This window comes from Salmo trutta, chromosome 23 (genome assembly GCF_901001165.1).
Source record: "Salmo trutta chromosome 23, fSalTru1.1, whole genome shotgun sequence".
NCBI lineage: Eukaryota > Metazoa > Chordata > Actinopteri > Salmoniformes > Salmonidae > Salmo > Salmo trutta.
In genome coordinates this window covers 46,236,631-46,254,267 of record NC_042979.1, presented here as the reverse complement: position 1 = coordinate 46,254,267, position 17,637 = coordinate 46,236,631, and the positions used below count along the sequence as shown (strand labels likewise).

The following is a 17,637-nucleotide window of genomic DNA, read 5'->3' as shown; positions in this document are numbered from 1 at the left end:
AAAGCCACTCCTTCGTTGCCCGGGCGGTGTGTTTGGGATCATTGTCATGCTGAAAGACCCAGTAACGTTTCATCTTCAATGTCCTTGCTGATGGATGGAGGTTTTCACTCAAAATCTCACGATACATGGCCCCATTCATTCTTTCCTTTACACGGATCAGTCGTCCTGGTCCCTTTGCAGAAAAACAGCCTTAAAGCATGATGTTTCCACCCCCATGCAGGTCTACAATTTTGTTTCTGGTGTCCTTTGACAGCTCTTTGGTCTTGGCCATAGTGGAGTTTGGAGTGTGACTGTTTCAGGTTGTGGACAGGTGTCTTTTATACTGATAACAAGTTCAAACAGGTGCCATTAATACAGGTAACGAGTAGAGGACAGAGGAGCCTCTTAAAGAAGAAGTTACAGGTCTGTGAGAGCCAGAAATCTTGCTTGTTTGTAGGTGACCAAATACTTATTTTCCACCATAATTTGCAAATAAATTCATAAAAAATCCTACAATGTGATTTTCTGGATTTTTTTTTCTTCTCATTTTGTCTGTCATAGTTGTCGTGTACCTATGATGAAAATTACAGGCCTCTCTCATCTTTTTAAGTGGGAGAACTTGCACAATTGGTGGCTGACTAAATACTTTTTTGCCCCACTGTACTTACTTAAGAACCCTTTTTTTGGTTGCAGGTAGAACTCAGGTACCTGGAAGTAAAAAGGGTTCTCCTACTGGGACAGCCGAAGAACCCTTCTGGAACCCTTTTTTCTAGTCAACCAGAAAATAAGTCTATCTAACCAGACAACAACCAAAAATATTTATTGATGTTGTCATGAAACAGACGTTACCTTTGTACTTGGTTGTACAGTAACAGAGACCAGTTGGTTGTAATCTGGTTGTATAGCACCTTCTTAACCAGAAAACTTTTAGTTTGATCTAGTCCATGCTAGTCTGGTCCGGTCTGGTTCGGTCCAGTCCAGGTCGGTCATGGTCCAGTCTGGTTCGGTCCAGTCCAGTCAGGTCCAGGTCGGTCCGGTCCGGTCTGGTTCGGTCCAGTCCAGTCAGGTCTAGGCACAATGTGAGAGTGTTAGTTTGATAAGTCCCTCTGTGTGCATCCTATAGAGCAGTTTGAACTCTGCTGGCAGCTGGTGGGACTCCTGCCACTTGGTGGTGAACTTGGTACCCTTCTTGTCGTAGTAGTGGTAGGGAAGCTCCTTGCCCGTGTTGGGGTCCCAGCCAAAGGGCCAGAAGCCGTACAGGTGGATCTCCTCACACATGGACGAGGCCAGAGTGTACATGAGGATACCCGTGCTCAGACGCTTCGGTGACAGCTGCTTGGTCTTCCAGTATCTGCAGCACAGACCAACAGAACAGACATGGTTAGAATGGATACTGTTAGAATGGGTACTGTTAGAATGGATACTGTTAGAATGGATACTGTTAGAATGGATACTGTTAGAATGGATACTGTTAGAATGTGGGTAGAATGGGTACTGTTAGAATGGATACTGTTAGAATGGATACTGTTAGAATGGATACTGTTAGAATGGATACTGTTGGAATGTGGGTAGAATGGGTACTGTTAGAATGGATACTGTTGGAATGTGGGTAGAATGGGTACTGTTAGAATGGGTACTGTTAGAATGGATACTGTTAGAATGGGTACTGTTAGAATGGATACTGTTAGATACTGTTAGAATGGATACTGTTTGGATGGATACTGTTAGATACTGTTAGAATGGATACTGTTAGATACTGTTAGAATGGATACTGTTAGAATGGATACTGTTAGATACTGTTAGAATGGATACTGTTAGAATGGGTACTGTTAGAATGGGTACTGTTAGAATGGATACTGTTAGAATGGTTACTGTTAGAATGGATACTGTTAGATACTGTTAGAATGGATACTGTTAGAATGGATACTGTTAGAATGGATACTGTTAGAATGGATACTGTTAGAATGGATACTGTTACAATGGATACTGTTACAATGGATACTGTTAGATACTGTTAGATACTGTTAGAATGGATACTGTTAGAATGGATACTGTTAGATACTGTTAGAATGGGTACTGTTAGAATGGATACTGTTAGAATGGGTACTGTTAGAATGGATACTGTTAGAATGGATACTGTTACAATGGATACTGTTAGAATGGATACTGTTAGATACTGTTAGAATGGATACTGTTAGAATGGATACTGTTAGAATGGGAACTGTTAGAATGGATACTGTTAGAATGGATACTGTTAGAATGGATACTGTTAGAATGGATACTGTTAGAATGGATACTGTTAGAATGGGTACTGTTAGATACTGTTAGAATGGATACTGTTAGATACTGTTAGAATGGATACTGTTAGAATGGTTACTGTTAGAATGGTTACTGTTAGATACTGTTAGAATGGATACTGTTAGAATGGATACTGTTAGAATGGTTACTGTTAGATACTGTTAGAATGGATACTGTTAGAATGGGTACTGTTAGAATGGATACTGTTAGAATGGATACTGTTAGAATGGATACTGTTAGAATGGATACTGTTAGAATGGATACTGTTAGAATGGATACTGTTAGAATGGATACTGTTAGAATTAATACTGTTAGAATGGATACTGTTAGAATGGATACTGTTAGAATGGATACTGTTAGATACTGTTAGAATGGATACTGTTAGAATGGGTACTGTTAGAATGGATACTGTTAGAATGGATACTGTTAGATACTGTTAGAATGGATACTGTTATAATGGATACTGTTAGAATGGATACTGTTAGAATGGATACTGTTAGAATGGATACTGTTAGAATGGTTACTGTTAGAATGGATACTGTTAGAATGGATACTGTTAGAATGGATACTGTTAGAATGGATACTGTTAGATACTGTTAGAATGGATACTGTTAGAATGGATACTGTTAGAATGGATACTGTTAGATACTGTTAGAATGGATACTGTTAGAATGGATACTGTTAGAATGGATACTGTTAGATACTGTTAGAATGGATACTGTTAGAATGGATACTGTTAGATACTGTTAGAATGGATACTGTTAGAATGGATACTGTTAGAATGGATACTGTTAGAATGGATACTGTTAGAATGGATACTGTTAGAATGGGTACTGTTAGAATGGATACTGTTAGAATGGATACTGTTAGAATGGATACTGTTAGAATGGATACTGTTAGATACTGTTAGAATGGATACTGTTAGAATGGATACTGTTAGAATGGATACTGTTAGATACTGTTAGAATGGATACTGTTAGAATGGATACTGTTAGATACTGTTAGAATGGATACTGTTAGAATGGGTACTGTTAGAATGGATACTGTTAGATACTGTTAGAATGGATACTGTTAGAATGGATACTGTTAGAATGGATACTGTTAGAATGGATACTGTTAGAATGGATACTGTTAGATACTGTTAGATACTGTTAGAATGGGTACTGTTAGAATGGATACTGTTAGAATGGATACTGTTAGAATGGATACTGTTAGAATGGATACTGTTAGATACTGTTAGAATGGATACTGTTAGAATGGATACTGTTAGATACTGTTAGAATGGATACTGTTAGAATGGATACTGTTAGATACTGTTAGAATGGATACTGTTAGAATGGATACTGTTAGAATGGATACTGTTAGATACTGTTAGAATGGATACTGTTAGAATGGATACTGTTAGATACTGTTAGAATGGATACTGTTAGAATGGATACTGTTAGAATGGATACTGTTAGATACTGTTAGAATGGATACTGTTAGAATGGATACTGTTAGATACTGTTAGAATGGATACTGTTAGAATGGATACTGTTAGATACTGTTAGAATGGATACTGTTAGAATGGGTACTGTTAGAATGGATACTGTTAGAATGGGTACTGTTAGAATGGATACTGTTAGAATGGGTACTGTTAGAATGGATACTGTTAGAATGGATACTGTTAGATACTGTTAGAATGGATACTGTTAGAATGGGTACTGTTAGAATGGATACTGTTAGAATGGATACTGTTAGATACTGTTAGAATGGGTACTGTTAGAATGGATACTGTTAGAATGGATACTGTTAGAATGGATACTGTTGGAATGGATACTGTTAGAATGGATACTGTTAGAATGGATACTGTTAGAATGGATACTGTTAGAATGGATACTGTTAGAATGGTTACTGTTAGAATGGGTACTGTTAGAATGGATACTGTTAGAATGGATACTGTTAGATACTGTTAGAATGGATACTGTTAGAATGGATACTGTTAGAATGGGTACTGTTAGAATGGGTACTGTTAGAATGGATACTGTTAGATACTGTTAGAATGGATACTGTTAGAATGGATACTGTTAGATACTGTTAGAATGGATACTGTTAGAATGGATACTGTTAGATACTGTTAGAATGGGTACTGTTAGAATGGATACTGTTAGATATGTTAGAATGGATACTGTTAGAATGGATACTGTTAGAATGGATACTGTTAGAATGGATACTGTTAGAATGGATACTGTTAGATACTGTTAGAATGGATACTGTTACAATGGATACTGTTAGAATGGATACTGTTAGAATGGATACTGTTAGAATGGATACTGTTGGAATGTGGGTAGAATGGATACTGTTAGATACTGTTAGAATGGATACTGTTAGAATGGATACTGTTAGAATGGATACTGTTAGAATGGATACTGTTAGAATGGATACTGTTAGATACTGTTAGAATGGATACTGTTAGATACTGTTAGAATGGATACTGTTAGAATGGATACTGTTAGAATGGATACTGTTAGAATGGATACTGTTAGATACTGTTAGAATGGATACTGTTAGATACTGTTAGAATGGATACTGTTAGAATGGATACTGTTAGATACTGTTAGAATGGATACTGTTAGATACTGTTAGAATGGGTACTGTTAGAATGGATACTGTTAGAATGGGTACTGTTAGAATGGATACTGTTAGATACTGTTAGAATGGATACTGTTAGAATGGATACTGTTAGAATGGATACTGTTAGATACTGTTAGAATGGATACTGTTAGAATGGATACTGTTAGAATGGGTACTGTTAGAATGGGTACTGTTAGAATGGATACTGTTAGATACTGTTAGATACTGTTAGAATGGATACTGTTAGAATGGATACTGTTAGATACTGTTAGATACTGTTAGAATGGATACTGTTAGAATGGATACTGTTAGAATGGATACTGTTAGAATGGGTACTGTTAGAATGGATACTGTTAGATACTGTTAGATACTGTTAGAATGGATACTGTTAGATACTGTTAGATACTGTTAGAATGGATACTGTTAGATACTGTTAGATACTGTTAGAATGGATACTGTTAGAATGGGTACTGTTAGAATGGATACTGTTAGATACTGTTAGATACTGTTAGAATGGATACTGTTAGATACTGTTAGAATGGATACTGTTAGAATGGATACTGTTAGATACTGTTAGAATGGATACTGTTAGAATGGATACTGTTAGAATGGATACTGTTAGAATGGATACTGTTAGAATGGATACTGTTAGATACTGTTAGATACTGTTAGAATGGATACTGTTAGATACTGTTAGAATGGGTACTGTTAGAATGGATACTGTTAGATACTGTTAGAATGGATACTGTTAGAATGGATACTGTTTAGATACTGTTAGAATGGGTACTGTTAGAATGGATACTGTTAGATACTGTTAGAATGGATACTGTTAGAATGGATACTGTTAGATACTGTTAGAATGGGTACTGTTAGAATGGATACTGTTAGATACTGTTAGAATGGATACTGTTAGAATGGATACTGTTAGATACTGTTAGACTGGATACTGTTAGAATGGATACTGTTAGATACTGTTAGATACTGTTAGAATGGGTACTGTTAGAATGGATACTGTTAGATGGATACTGTTAGAATGGATACTGTTAGAATGGATACTGTTAGAATGGATACTGTTAGATACTGTTAGAATGGATACTGTTAGAATGGATACTGTTAGAATGGATACTGTTAGAATGGATACTGTTAGAATGGGTACTGTTAGAATGGATACTGTTAGAATGGATACTGTTAGAATGGATACTGTTAGATACTGTTAGAATGGATACTGTTAGAATGGATACTGTTAGATACTGTTAGAATGGATACTGTTAGAATGGGTACTGTTAGAATGGATACTGTTAGATACTGTTAGATACTGTTAGAATGGGTACTGTTAGAATGGATACTGTTAGAATGGATACTGTTAGAATGGATACTGTTAGATACTGTTAGAATGGATACTGTTAGAATGGATACTGTTAGATACTGTTAGAATGGATACTGTTAGAATGGATACTGTTAGAATGGATACTGTTAGAATGGATACTGTTAGATACTGTTACAATGGATACTGTTAGAATGGATACTGTTAGAATGGATACTGTTAGAATGGGTACTGTTAGAATGGATACTGTAAGAATGGATACTGTTAGAATGGATACTGTTAGATACTGTTAGAATGGATACTGTTAGAATGGGTACTGTTAGAATGGATACTGTAAGAATGGATACTGTTAGAATGGATACTGTTAGATACTGTTAGAATGGATACTGTTAGAATGGGTACTGTTAGAATGGATACTGTTAGATACTGTTAGAATGGGTACTGTTAGAATGGATACTGTTAGATACTGTTAGAATGGATACTGTTAGAATGGGTACTGTTAGAATGGATACTGTTAGAATGGATACTGTTAGATACTGTTAGAATGGGTACTGTTAGAATGGATACTGTTAGATACTGTTAGAATGGATACTGTTAGATACTGTTAGAATGGGTACTGTTAGAATGGATACTGTTAGAATGGATACTGTTAGATACTGTTAGAATGGATACTGTTAGATACTGTTAGAATGGATACTGTTAGATACTGTTAGAATGGATACTGTTAGAATGGATACTGTTAGAATGGGGAGGAGGAGGAGGAGGAGGAGGCATGGTTAGGAAAACAGGGCGGGGCGATAACATCGGTGAAGCCATGACAACGTGTGTGTGTGTTTATGTGTGTGTGTGTTAATGTGTGTGTGAGTGTTTATGTGTTTATGTGTGTGTGTTTATGTGTGTTTATGTGTGTGTGTGTGTTGAAGTGTGTGTGTTTATGTGTGTTATATGTGTTTATGTGTGTTTATATGTGTGTGTGTGTGTCTTAATGTGTGTGTGTGTTTATGTGTGTTTTTGTGTGTGTTTATGTGTGTGTGTTTATGTGTGTTTGTGTGTTTATCTGTAATTGCTCCAGTATTAAGTAGAAAACTAATTTAAACCGTTGATGCTTTATCACATTCCCTACTGGAAGGAAAATACAACTGGTCCCTTATCAATGGGCACAACAGACAGTTCAGGTGTCTTAAGGTAGACTGAGCTTCTTAAACGGAGCAATCCTGTCCGAGCAGGTTACTTTAATGGGATTGAGGGAGATTACAGCACAACCAGTACATGTCCCAAATGGCACCCCATTCCCTACGTAGTGCACTACTTTCGACAAGGGCACGTAGGGCCCATAGGGCTCTGGTCAAAAGTAGTGCACTACGTAGGGAATAGGGTACCATCTGGGACGCATCCCCAGTCTCTTCTGAAATTAAACTCAGACTCATTCACAGACAGATCTCTCTCTGTTCCAGACCCATTCACAGACAGATCTCTCTTTCTGTTCCAGACCCATTCACAGACAGATCTCTCTCTGTTCCAGACCCATTCACAGACAGATCTCTCTCTGTTCCAGACCCATTCACAGACAGATCTCTCTCTGTTCCAGACTCATTCACAGACAGATCTCTTTCTGTTCCAGATTCGTTCACAGACAGATCTCTCTCTGTTCCAGACCCATTCACAGACAGATCTCTTTCTGTTCCAGATTCGTTCACAGACAGATCTCTCTCTGTTCCAGACCCATTCACAGACAGATCTCTCTTTCTGTTCCAGACTCATTCACAGACAGATCTCTCTCTGTTCCAGACTCATTCACAGACAGATCTCTATCTGTTCCAGACCCATTCACAGACAGATCTCTCTCTGTTCCAGACTCATTCACAGACAGATCTCTCTGTGTTCCAGACCCATTCACAGACAGATCTCTCTCTGTTCCATACTCATTCACAGACAGATCTCTCTCTGTTCCAGACCCATTCACAGACAGATCTCCCTCTCTGTTCCAGACTCATTCACAGACAGATCTCTCTCTGTTCCAGACTCATTCACAGACAGATCTCTCTGTGTTCCAGACCCATTCACAGACAGATCTCTCTCTGTTCCAGACCCATTCACAGACAGATCTCCCTCTCTGTTCCAGACCCATTCACAGACAGATCTCTCTGTGTTCCAACCCATTCACAGACAGATCTCTCTGTGTTCCAGACCCATTCACAGACAGATCTCTCTGTGTTCCAGACTCATTCACAGACAGATCTCTCTCTGTTCCAAACCCATTCACAGACAGATCTCTCTCTGTTCCAGACCCATTCACAGACAGATCTCCCTCTCTGTTCCAGACCCATTCACAGACAGATCTCCCTCTCTGTTCCAGACTCATTCACAGACAGATCTCTTTCTGTTCCAGACTCATTCACAGACAGATCTCTGTGTGTTCCAAACCCATTCACAGACAGATCTCTCTGTGTTCCAGACCCATTCACAGACAGATCTCTCTGTGTTCCAGACCCATTCACAGACAGATCTCTCTGTGTTCCAGACCCATTCACAGACAGATCTCTCTGTGTTCCAGATCCATTCACAGACAGATCTCTCTGTGTTCCAGACCCATTCACAGACAGATCTCTCTGTGTTCCAGATCCATTCACAGACAGATCTCTCTCTGTTCCAGACCCATTCACAGACAGATCTCTCTGTGTTCCAGACTCATTCACAGACAGATCTCTCTCTGTTCCAGACCCATTCACAGACAGATCTCTCTGTGTTCCAGACCCATTCACAGACAGATCTCTCTGTGTTCCAGACCCATTCACAGACAGATCTCTCTCTGTTCCAGACTCATTCACAGACAGATCTCCCTCTCTGTTCCAGACCCATTCACAGACAGATCTCTCTGTGTTCCAGACCCATTCACAGACAGATCTCTCTCTGTTCCAGACTCATTCACAGACAGATCTCTCTCTGTTCCAGACCCATTCACAGACAGATCTCTCTCTGTTCCAGACTCATTCACAGACAGATCTCCCTCTCTGTTCCAGACCCATTCACAGACAGATCTCTCTGTGTTCCAGACCCATTCACAGACAGATCTCTCTCTGTTCCAGACTCATTCACAGACAGATCTCTCTCTGTTCCAGACCCATTCACAGACAGATCTCTCTCTGTTCCAGACTCATTCACAGACAGATCTCTCTCTGTTCCAGACCCATTCACAGACAGATCTCTCTCTGTTCCAGACTCATTCACAGACAGATCTCTCTCTGTTCCAGACCCATTCACAGACAGATCTCTCTCTGTTCCAGACTCATTCACAGACAGATCTCCCTCTCTGTTCCAGACCCATTCACAGACAGATCTCTCTGTGTTCCAGACCCATTCACAGACAGATCTCTCTCTGTTCCAGACTCATTCACAGACAGATCTCTCTCTGTTCCAGACCCATTCACAGACAGATCTCTCTCTGTTCCAGACTCATTCACAGACAGATCTCTCTCTGTTCCAGACCCATTCACAGACAGATCTCTCTGTCCAATACTATTTTGGGTCCAGTTGTGATTCTATGTAACTTGTGAGCAGTGGAAACATTTTTCCTCTTGAAGGACAATAACATCATCAACCAATCAATCAATAAATTAACCATAAATCAATCAATCAATCAGTCAGGTGTGTCCAGTGTTACCTGTTGACGTACTGCATGATGTTGCCAGGCCACGCCAGCTGAACCTTCAGCTGTCCTCTGTGCTCCACAAAGAAGTCAACCAGGGTCCTGGTCACCGTGGCCGAGGTGTGGAAGAAGAAGGCAGGGATCCAGAGTATGGCCCCGTCCAGCTTCTTCAGACTCAGGAAGAAGTTGTTCCTGTCTTGGATGGTCAGCAGGTTGTTGTAGTACTTCTCCAGGATGCTGGGGTTAAAGGTCGTGAGGTTCGTCCTCCGCCCCACGTCCCGGCGGAAGATCTCGGTGGGAGCGAAGTTGCAGCGGAAGACGAAGTCAAACTTCTCGATCTCGGGGCCGCAGCGACTCCCTGTGAGGATGCCACTGTTCCCCACCACGGCACACACATTGTAGTGCTTGTTGAGGATGGGGGAGGCCTCGGGAAGAAGGGACTTGAAGTTCTCACCGATGGAGAAGACGTACTTGTGGCTGGAGTAGTCGTAGTGCATCAGCTGACCCACGCGCACGCTGCTCCGGGTCAGGGTGAAGTTGTGGGCGATGTCGATGTGATGAGAGATCTCTTTTCTTGAAGAGATGGGGAGATCAGATAGGGGGGGAAATGTTAGGCTGAATCCCAAATGGAACCCTATTTCCTATTCAAGGACGATAGGGCCCTGGTCTAAAGTAGTGCACTATATAGGGAATAGGGTTCTATAGGGCTCTGGTCTAAAGTAGTGCACTATATAGGGAATAGGGTTCATAGGGCTCTGGCCAAAAGTAGTGCACTATATAGGGAATAGGGTTCATAGGGCTCTGGTCAAAAGTAGTGCACTATATAGGGAATAGGGTTCATAGGGCTCTGGTCAAAAGTAGTGCACTATATAGGGAATAGGGTTCTATAGGGCTCTGGTCAAAAGTAGTGCACTATATAGGGAATAGGGTTCTATAGGGCTCTGGTCAAAAGTAGTGCACTATATAGGGAATAGGGTTCTATAGGGCTCTGGTCAAAAGTAGTGCACTATATAGGGAACAGGGCTCTGATCTAAAGTAGTGCACTATATAGGGAATAGGGTTCTATAGGGCCCTGGTCAAAAGTAGTGCACTATATAGGGAATAGGGTGCCAAATGGGATGCACACTTATTGTAAATATTGTAAATATTGTAAATATTCACCCCATAAATTAGCAGACCTGGGTTCAAATACTATTTGAAGTATTTAAATTACTTTCACATTTCGAAGTATTTGGAGAAAAAAATATTAGAACGTATTTGGAAATACATTTGGAAAGTTTTGGCATATATTTGAAAATACGCAAATACACAGAGTGTTTTTTCAAATACAAATATTTAAATACTCCATGAATTTGAACTCAGATCTGTTTGGCCCTAAGGGTATTTGAAATGTATATGGAAAATAGTTTCAAATAGTCTAGTATTATTTGAAAATACTTTCAAGTACCCAAAATACGATGGGGGATTCAGCTACATTATTTGAAAACACTCAAATACACAGAAAATAAGTATTTAAAATACAAATACTTGAATAATCATGCATTTGAACCCAGCTTAGTATCTGGTTTAAATAATCTTGGCACCAAAATCAGAACCAAACCAGCTGCTAATATTTGACTATGAAGGCTGTAACCAGAGACTATGCCTGGCCTGGGTCATGTTCATTAGGCACAAAGCGTTTTGAAACGGTGAGGGTACAACCTGAATGTGTCCAATAACAACTGGTTTTACAGCACCCAGATGTATCCTATAGGCTACTTCACCTCTGTACTGTGAACGCTGTTCTGTTATAGCGCCATTTGGAGGCGTTCTCCTGCAGGCCCTCGTTCAGGGCCTTGGTCAGAGGGGTGAAGGCCGGGTCCAGGTACTTCATAGCCAGCTGAGACCTGTTGTACAGAGACATTGATACACACTAGAGAAGGCTTGGACCAAAATGTAAGCGTCTATCCGTAAATTGTCTATTTTTCCCATGCTACTTGCAACTCCAAGACAGAAAAAAAAAGACAGACAAAATTGGCGAAAGGAATATTTGTTTTCTGTTTTGCAAAAAGGAATATTCTGTAGTTTGTTTATTAAGTGTAAGAAGAACCAACCTCCTTTTTTTGACAGAGACAACTACAGAAACAGTGTGTTGTGTCCATTAGAGAGGGAAGGGAGGCTAACCCAGTTGGTTCTGATGTTACTGATAGGCAGGAAGCTGGTAGAAGCAGGGCCTGATTAGCGTCCAACACCCTCTCCTCCACCCTCCTCTCCTCCACCCTCCTCTCCTCTCCTCCACCCTCCTCTCCTCCACCCTCCTCTCCTCTCCTCCACCCTCCTCTCCTCCACCCTCCTCTCCTCTCCTCCACCCTCCTCTCCTCTCCTCCACCCTCCTCTCCTCCCCCCTCCTCTCCTCTCCTCCACCCTCCTCTCCTCCACCCTCCTCTCCTCCACCCCTCCTCTCCTCTCCTCCACCCTCCTCTCCTCTCCTCCACCCCTCCTCTCCTCTCCTCCTCTCCTCTCCTCCACCCTCCTCTCCTCCACCCTCCTCTCCTCTCCTCCCCCTCCTCTCCTCCACCCTCCTCTCCTCCACCCTCCTCTCCTCTCCTCCACCCTCCTCTCCTCCACCCTCCTCTCCTCCACCCTCCTCTCCTCTCCTCCACCCTCTCCTCCACCTCCTCCCTCTCCTCTCCTCCACCCTCCTCTCCTCTCCCTCCCACCCTCCTCTCCTCCACCCTCCTCTCCTCCCCCCTCCTCTCCTCTCCTCCACCCTCCTCTCCTCCACCCTCCTCTCCCTCCTCCACCCTCCTCTCCTCCACCCTCCTCTCCTCTCCTCCACCCTCCTCTCCTCCACCCTCCTCTCCTCCCCCTCCTCTCCTCTCCTCCACCCTCCTCTCCTCCACCCTCCTCTCCTCTCCTCCACCCTCCTCTCCTCCACCCTCCTCTCCTCTCCTCCACCCTCCTCTCCTCCACCCTCCTCTCCTCTCCTCCACCCTCCTCTCCTCTCCTCCACCCTCCTCTCCTCTCCTCCACCCTCCTCTCCTCCCCCCCTCCTCTCCTCTCCTCCACCCTCCTCTCCTCCACCCTCCTCTCCTCCCCCCTCCTCTCCTCTCCTCCACCCTCCTCTCCTCCACCCTCCTCTCCTCTCCTCCACCCTCCTCTCCTCCACCCTCCTCTCCTCCACCCTCCTAGGCAACAGTGACAAGGTTCTAGTTTCAATGACAGACTCTTTTGGCAACTTCGATAAGGGAAAGAAAAAAAATAAAAGGGAAAAAAAATTGTTGTCTGTCTTCAACAAATCACGAGGCAGAACTGCCAGAATGTTGCAATTCAGGCAAAACCTTTGCAGTGTTTATTTTTTTATCCTTTATTTAACTAGGCAAGTCAGTTAAGAACAAATTCTTATTTACAATGACAGCCTAGTAACAGTGGGTTAACTGCCTTGTTCAGGGGCAGAACGACAGATTTGAACAACCAGCTCGGGGATTCGATCTAGCTAACAACCTTTCGGTTACTGGTCCAACGCTCTAACCACTAGGCTACCTACCGCCTCTACCCTCTAACCACTAGGCTACCTACCGCCTCTACCCTCTAACCACTAGGCTACCTACCGCCTGTTTTAGTGAAGTTAGTTGATGCAAAATAGCCACTTGCGAAATGCACTCATTAAAAATCTTGCAAGCTACTATTTTATATTTTATTTAAGTGGATAAAGTAGAGCCGTAGTTTCTCTAAAGAGTCCATAACTGAAACCAGATCCTAATCATTGTTGCCTAAGGTTGGGTTTTCAAGCCTACATCCTCCTCCTCTCCTCCACCCTCCCCTCCTCTCCTCCACCCTCCTCTCCACCCCCTCTCCTCCACCCTCCTCTCTTCCACCCTCCTCTCCTCCACCCTCCCCTCCTCTCCTCCACCCTCCTCTCTTCCACCCTCCTCTCCTCCACCCTCCCCTCCTCTCCTCCACCCCTCTCCTCCACCCTCCTCTCCACCCTCCTCTCCTCCACCCTGCTCTCCTCTCCTCCACCCTCCTCTCCTCCACCCTCTCCTCCACCCTCCCCTCCTCTCCTCCACCCTCCCCTCCTCTCCTCCACCCTCTCCTCCACCCTCCCCTCCTCTCCTCCACCCTCCCCTCCTCTCCTCCACCCTCTCCTCCACCCTCCCCTCCTCTCCTCCACCCTCCTCTCCTCCACCCTCCCCTCCTCTCCTCCACCCTCCCCTCCTCTCCTCCACCCTCTCCTCCACCCTCCCCTCCTCTCCTCCACCCTCCTCTCCTCCACCCTCCCCTCCTCTCCTCCACCCTCCCCTCCTCTCCTCCACCCTCCTCTCCTCCACCCTCCCCTCCTCTCCTCCACCCTCCCCTCCTCTCCTCCACCCTCCTCTCCTCCACCCTCTCCTCCACCCTCCTCTCCTCCACCCTCCTCTCCTCCACCCTCCTCTCCTCCACCCTCCTCTCCTCCACCCTCCCCTCCTCTCCTCCACCCTCCTCTCCTCCACCCTCCCCTCCTCTCCTCCACCCTCCTCTCCTCCACCCTCTCCTCCACCCTCCTCTCCTCCACCCTCCTCTCCTCCACCCTCCTCTCCTCCACCCTCCCCTCCTCTCCTCCACCCTCTCCTTGTTCCACAACTCCTGTCACTCTATTTCCTAATAAAGTAATTAACAAGCTCTGTAAAGAACTATAGTGCCATTGTTATGTTTCCCATTTTAAAGCGGTAGCTAGCTGTCGTTCTATTTCATTGCGGTGTTATTATTAGACTCATGCAATGGAACATTATTACCAGATTCACACAATGGTGCTGACTCGAAACCGTACTGTGCTGGCTTGCCCAGTACAGCACGGCTTGGTCTGGGTCAGTAGTGTGAAAAGGGTATGATGCCTGTCTGCTCCTCTAACTGACCTGTTGACAGGTAAACAAGGCTAGCAATAGCATTAGCATGTAGGCTAGTTAGCTAGCAAGCACTGCCATTATTAGTTTTACGGGAGGATAGCATCATGCACTGCCTGGTTGTGTCCCAACTTGCACCCTATTCCCTATGGGGGCTCTGGTCAAAAAGTAGTGCACTATATAGGGAATAGGGTGCCAGTTGGGGGGTGCACACACGGTGTACACTACACTGGCAGTCTATAATGAACTTTTTTTTAACCATTAGGCCACCTGATGTCAATTGGTTGCATGATGTCCTGATGGTATCGTACTTGTGAAGGGATTGGACCGTGGCTGTTGGGATAAAACATAAGAGTGTTATGATGATGTTATGATTGTGGGGGGGAGGAGTACTTTTAAAAACACAGTGTGGGTGTGTTCCAAATGGAACCATATTCCCTATAAGGATCGGGTCAATAGTAGTGCACTATGTAGGGGAATACAATGCCATTTGGGACGCGTCCCATATAATTTATTCATATACACAGTACCAGTCAAAAGTTTGGACACACCTACTCATTCAAGGGTTTTTCTTTATTTTTACTATTTTCTACATTGTAGAATAATAGTGAAGACATCAACACTATGAAATAACACGTATGGAATCATGTAGTAACCAAAAAAGTGTTAAACAAATCAAAATATATTTTATATTTGAGATTCTTCAAATTAGCCACCCTTTTCCTTGATGACAGCTTTGCACACTCTTGGCATTCTCTTAACCAGCTTCATGAGGTAGTCACCTGGAATGCATTTCAATTAACAGGTGTGCCTTCTTAAAAGTTAATTTGTGGAATTAATTTTCTTCTTAATGCATTTGAGCCAATTAGTTGTGTTGTGACAATGTAGGGGTGGTATACAGAAGATAGCCCTATTTGGTAAAAGAACAAGTCCATATTATGGCAAGAACAGCACAAATAAGCAAAGAGAAACGACAGTCCATCATTACTTTAAGACATGTTTTTTTTTCAACAGGACAATGATCCAACACACCTCCAGGCTGTGTAAGGGCTATTTGACCAAGAAGTAGAGTGATGGAGTGCTGCATCAGATGACCTGGCCTCCACAACCACCCGACCTCAACCCAATTGAGATGGTTTGGGATGAGTTGGATGGCAGAGTGAAAGAAAAGCAGCTAACAAGTTCTCAGCATATGTGGGAACTCATTCAAGACTGTTGGAAAAGCATTCCAGATGAAGCTGGTTGAGAGAATTCCAAGCGTGTGCAAAGCTGTCATCAAGGCAAAGGGTGGCTACTTTGAAGAATGTAAAATATTTGTTTAAAACTTTTTTGTTTGTTACTACATGATTCCATGTGTGTTATTTCATAGTGTTGATGTCTTTACTATTATTATACAATGTAGAAAATAGTCAAAATGAATAAAAACCTTTGAATGAATAGGCTTGTACTGTACATGCAGTAACTGTAGCCAAATCATTGATGTTGAGGATTCCCTTCACAGTAGCCTAATTATAATCAAAACAAGAATAAAACAGAACAAAATATGGTGAGGGGGGGGTACTGGGTGGAATGGCTAGTTACATGTCCCCTGAAGTGAATTTCTCATTGCTGCAAAATGGCTCCCTCCTTCCCTTCCCTCCCTCTCCACATAACCTTGGCTTCCTGCAACAAAGGGGTGGAAATGAATCTACCGCCACTTGTAAATCAGGACCAAGGACAGCTCCCTCGAGCCAGAGAATACAAACCAGCCAACATCAGTAAGAGACAGAACATGCGCTGTGCTTCTTCTTCCTGACGAACCCCGGGGACTAAACGATGCTATATAATCCACGGGGTTGGGCAGTATTGTTGTTGTAGGCCATTCATTCATTCGACTGAGATTCGACTTGATATCAGGTGAATAAAAAAAAAAAAAAAAAAAAAAAACGGACAGTCTGTAATTCACTAAATCAATAATCGTGGGAAATGTGGATGTGTGGATTATTTATATAACCTTAGATGATGATGAGAGAACCGACAGAGGCGTTTGGTTTCTACTGTGACAAGTGCAGGCCTTTTTGGTTTGTGGTGTAGCCTACTAGCTATCTACGACATAAACCTCCCTAATATGAAACCTCTGGTTTGAGAATCAGTCTCCCCCCCCCAAAAAAATGCTATTATCTTAATAAAAATGTACCTTTACAGGCTGCATGATAATAAAGACAGTTATACATGTATATCGTACGAATAATGTAGCTGTCAAATCGTGCACAGTTCAGTAGGCTATACCCACATGTACTAGTAACCCTACGCATTTATATTACAAAACCTTGCATAAATTACCGAAACCTTGCATAACTTACCGAAATCCCGCATGGAACATATACATCCGAGGCCCACCTGAATTTGCATATTTGGGTGTCATGAAGAGAAAATCTTTTTTTATTGACACGTAGCTGATCAATGAGAGTATGAGCAGAGCGACACTGAACATCATCAAACCCAGGACGCTCGCTATGCGGACCATCTTGCGGTGTTGACATCCCCGTCGGTACAACGACAAGGGGCAGCTGTTGTTGCGCTATCAGCGGAGAAGAGACACGTTTCGAGAGAAAAAGGACACGGTCCGCTAGCTTGACATATTATATTACATAAGTAAAGAGGCATAGAGAAATGCCAGCTGGTTGTTGTTTTGACGGTACGTCTCTGGGCTCAGAGCGGTTCTCGTTCTCCCTGTGCACCGGTCCTGTCCTCTGCTCGTGCCATTCCGTTCCCTCGCGGCGAAAATTGATGCGGTGCGAATAATGTCGCCAGGAAGATGCATGTATTTAGAATCTACTTAATAAACCGGATGCTTAAAGGAGCAGCTAACCTATAGCGGAAATCAAATATATAAACAACGGCGTTAGTGTCGACGCGGAGTCTTCCTTTAGGCT

The 17,637-nt window shown here is 42.9% G+C and overlaps 1 protein-coding gene across 4 annotated transcripts; it reads right to left on the bottom strand.

Annotated features, from left to right (window-relative positions):
• Nucleotides 1-975: 975 nt before the first annotated feature.
• On the bottom strand, nucleotides 976-17,428 carry st8sia3 (ST8 alpha-N-acetyl-neuraminide alpha-2,8-sialyltransferase 3). Of its 4 annotated transcripts, none has more exons than XM_029710517.1 (5): nucleotides 17,065-17,428; nucleotides 14,993-15,055; nucleotides 11,624-11,746; nucleotides 9,876-10,433; nucleotides 976-1,330 (listed from the first exon to the last, which is right to left on the bottom strand). In XM_029710517.1, the coding sequence occupies exons 1-5, from the start codon at nucleotides 17,226-17,228 to the stop codon at nucleotides 1,048-1,050; spliced, it is 1,191 nt and encodes a 396-aa protein (XP_029566377.1). In that variant the 5' UTR covers nucleotides 17,229-17,428; the 3' UTR covers nucleotides 976-1,047. The 4 variants fall into 4 exon arrangements, with proteins under 4 accessions (XP_029566377.1, XP_029566378.1, XP_029566379.1 ...); XM_029710518.1 differs by having other exon boundaries at nucleotides 9,888-10,433; XM_029710519.1 differs by having other exon boundaries at nucleotides 9,876-10,376.
• Between the last annotated feature and the right edge of the window lie 209 nt (nucleotides 17,429-17,637).

What these genes read in the sequence shown, in the direction of transcription:
- st8sia3 (XM_029710517.1), bottom strand. Translation starts at nt 17,228, where the DNA reads ATGGTCCGCATAGCGAGCGTCCTGGGTTTGATGATGTTCAGTGTCGCT. An exon ending in ATGCAACCAATTGACATCAG is followed by an intron (nt 11,747 to 14,992) that starts GTGGCCTAATGG and finishes TCTGTACAACAG; the next exon opens with GTCTCAGCTGGCTATGAAGT. An exon ending in ATCATGCAGTACGTCAACAG is followed by an intron (nt 1,331 to 9,875) that starts GTAACACTGGAC and finishes TCTGTGCTGCAG; the next exon opens with ATACTGGAAGACCAAGCAGC.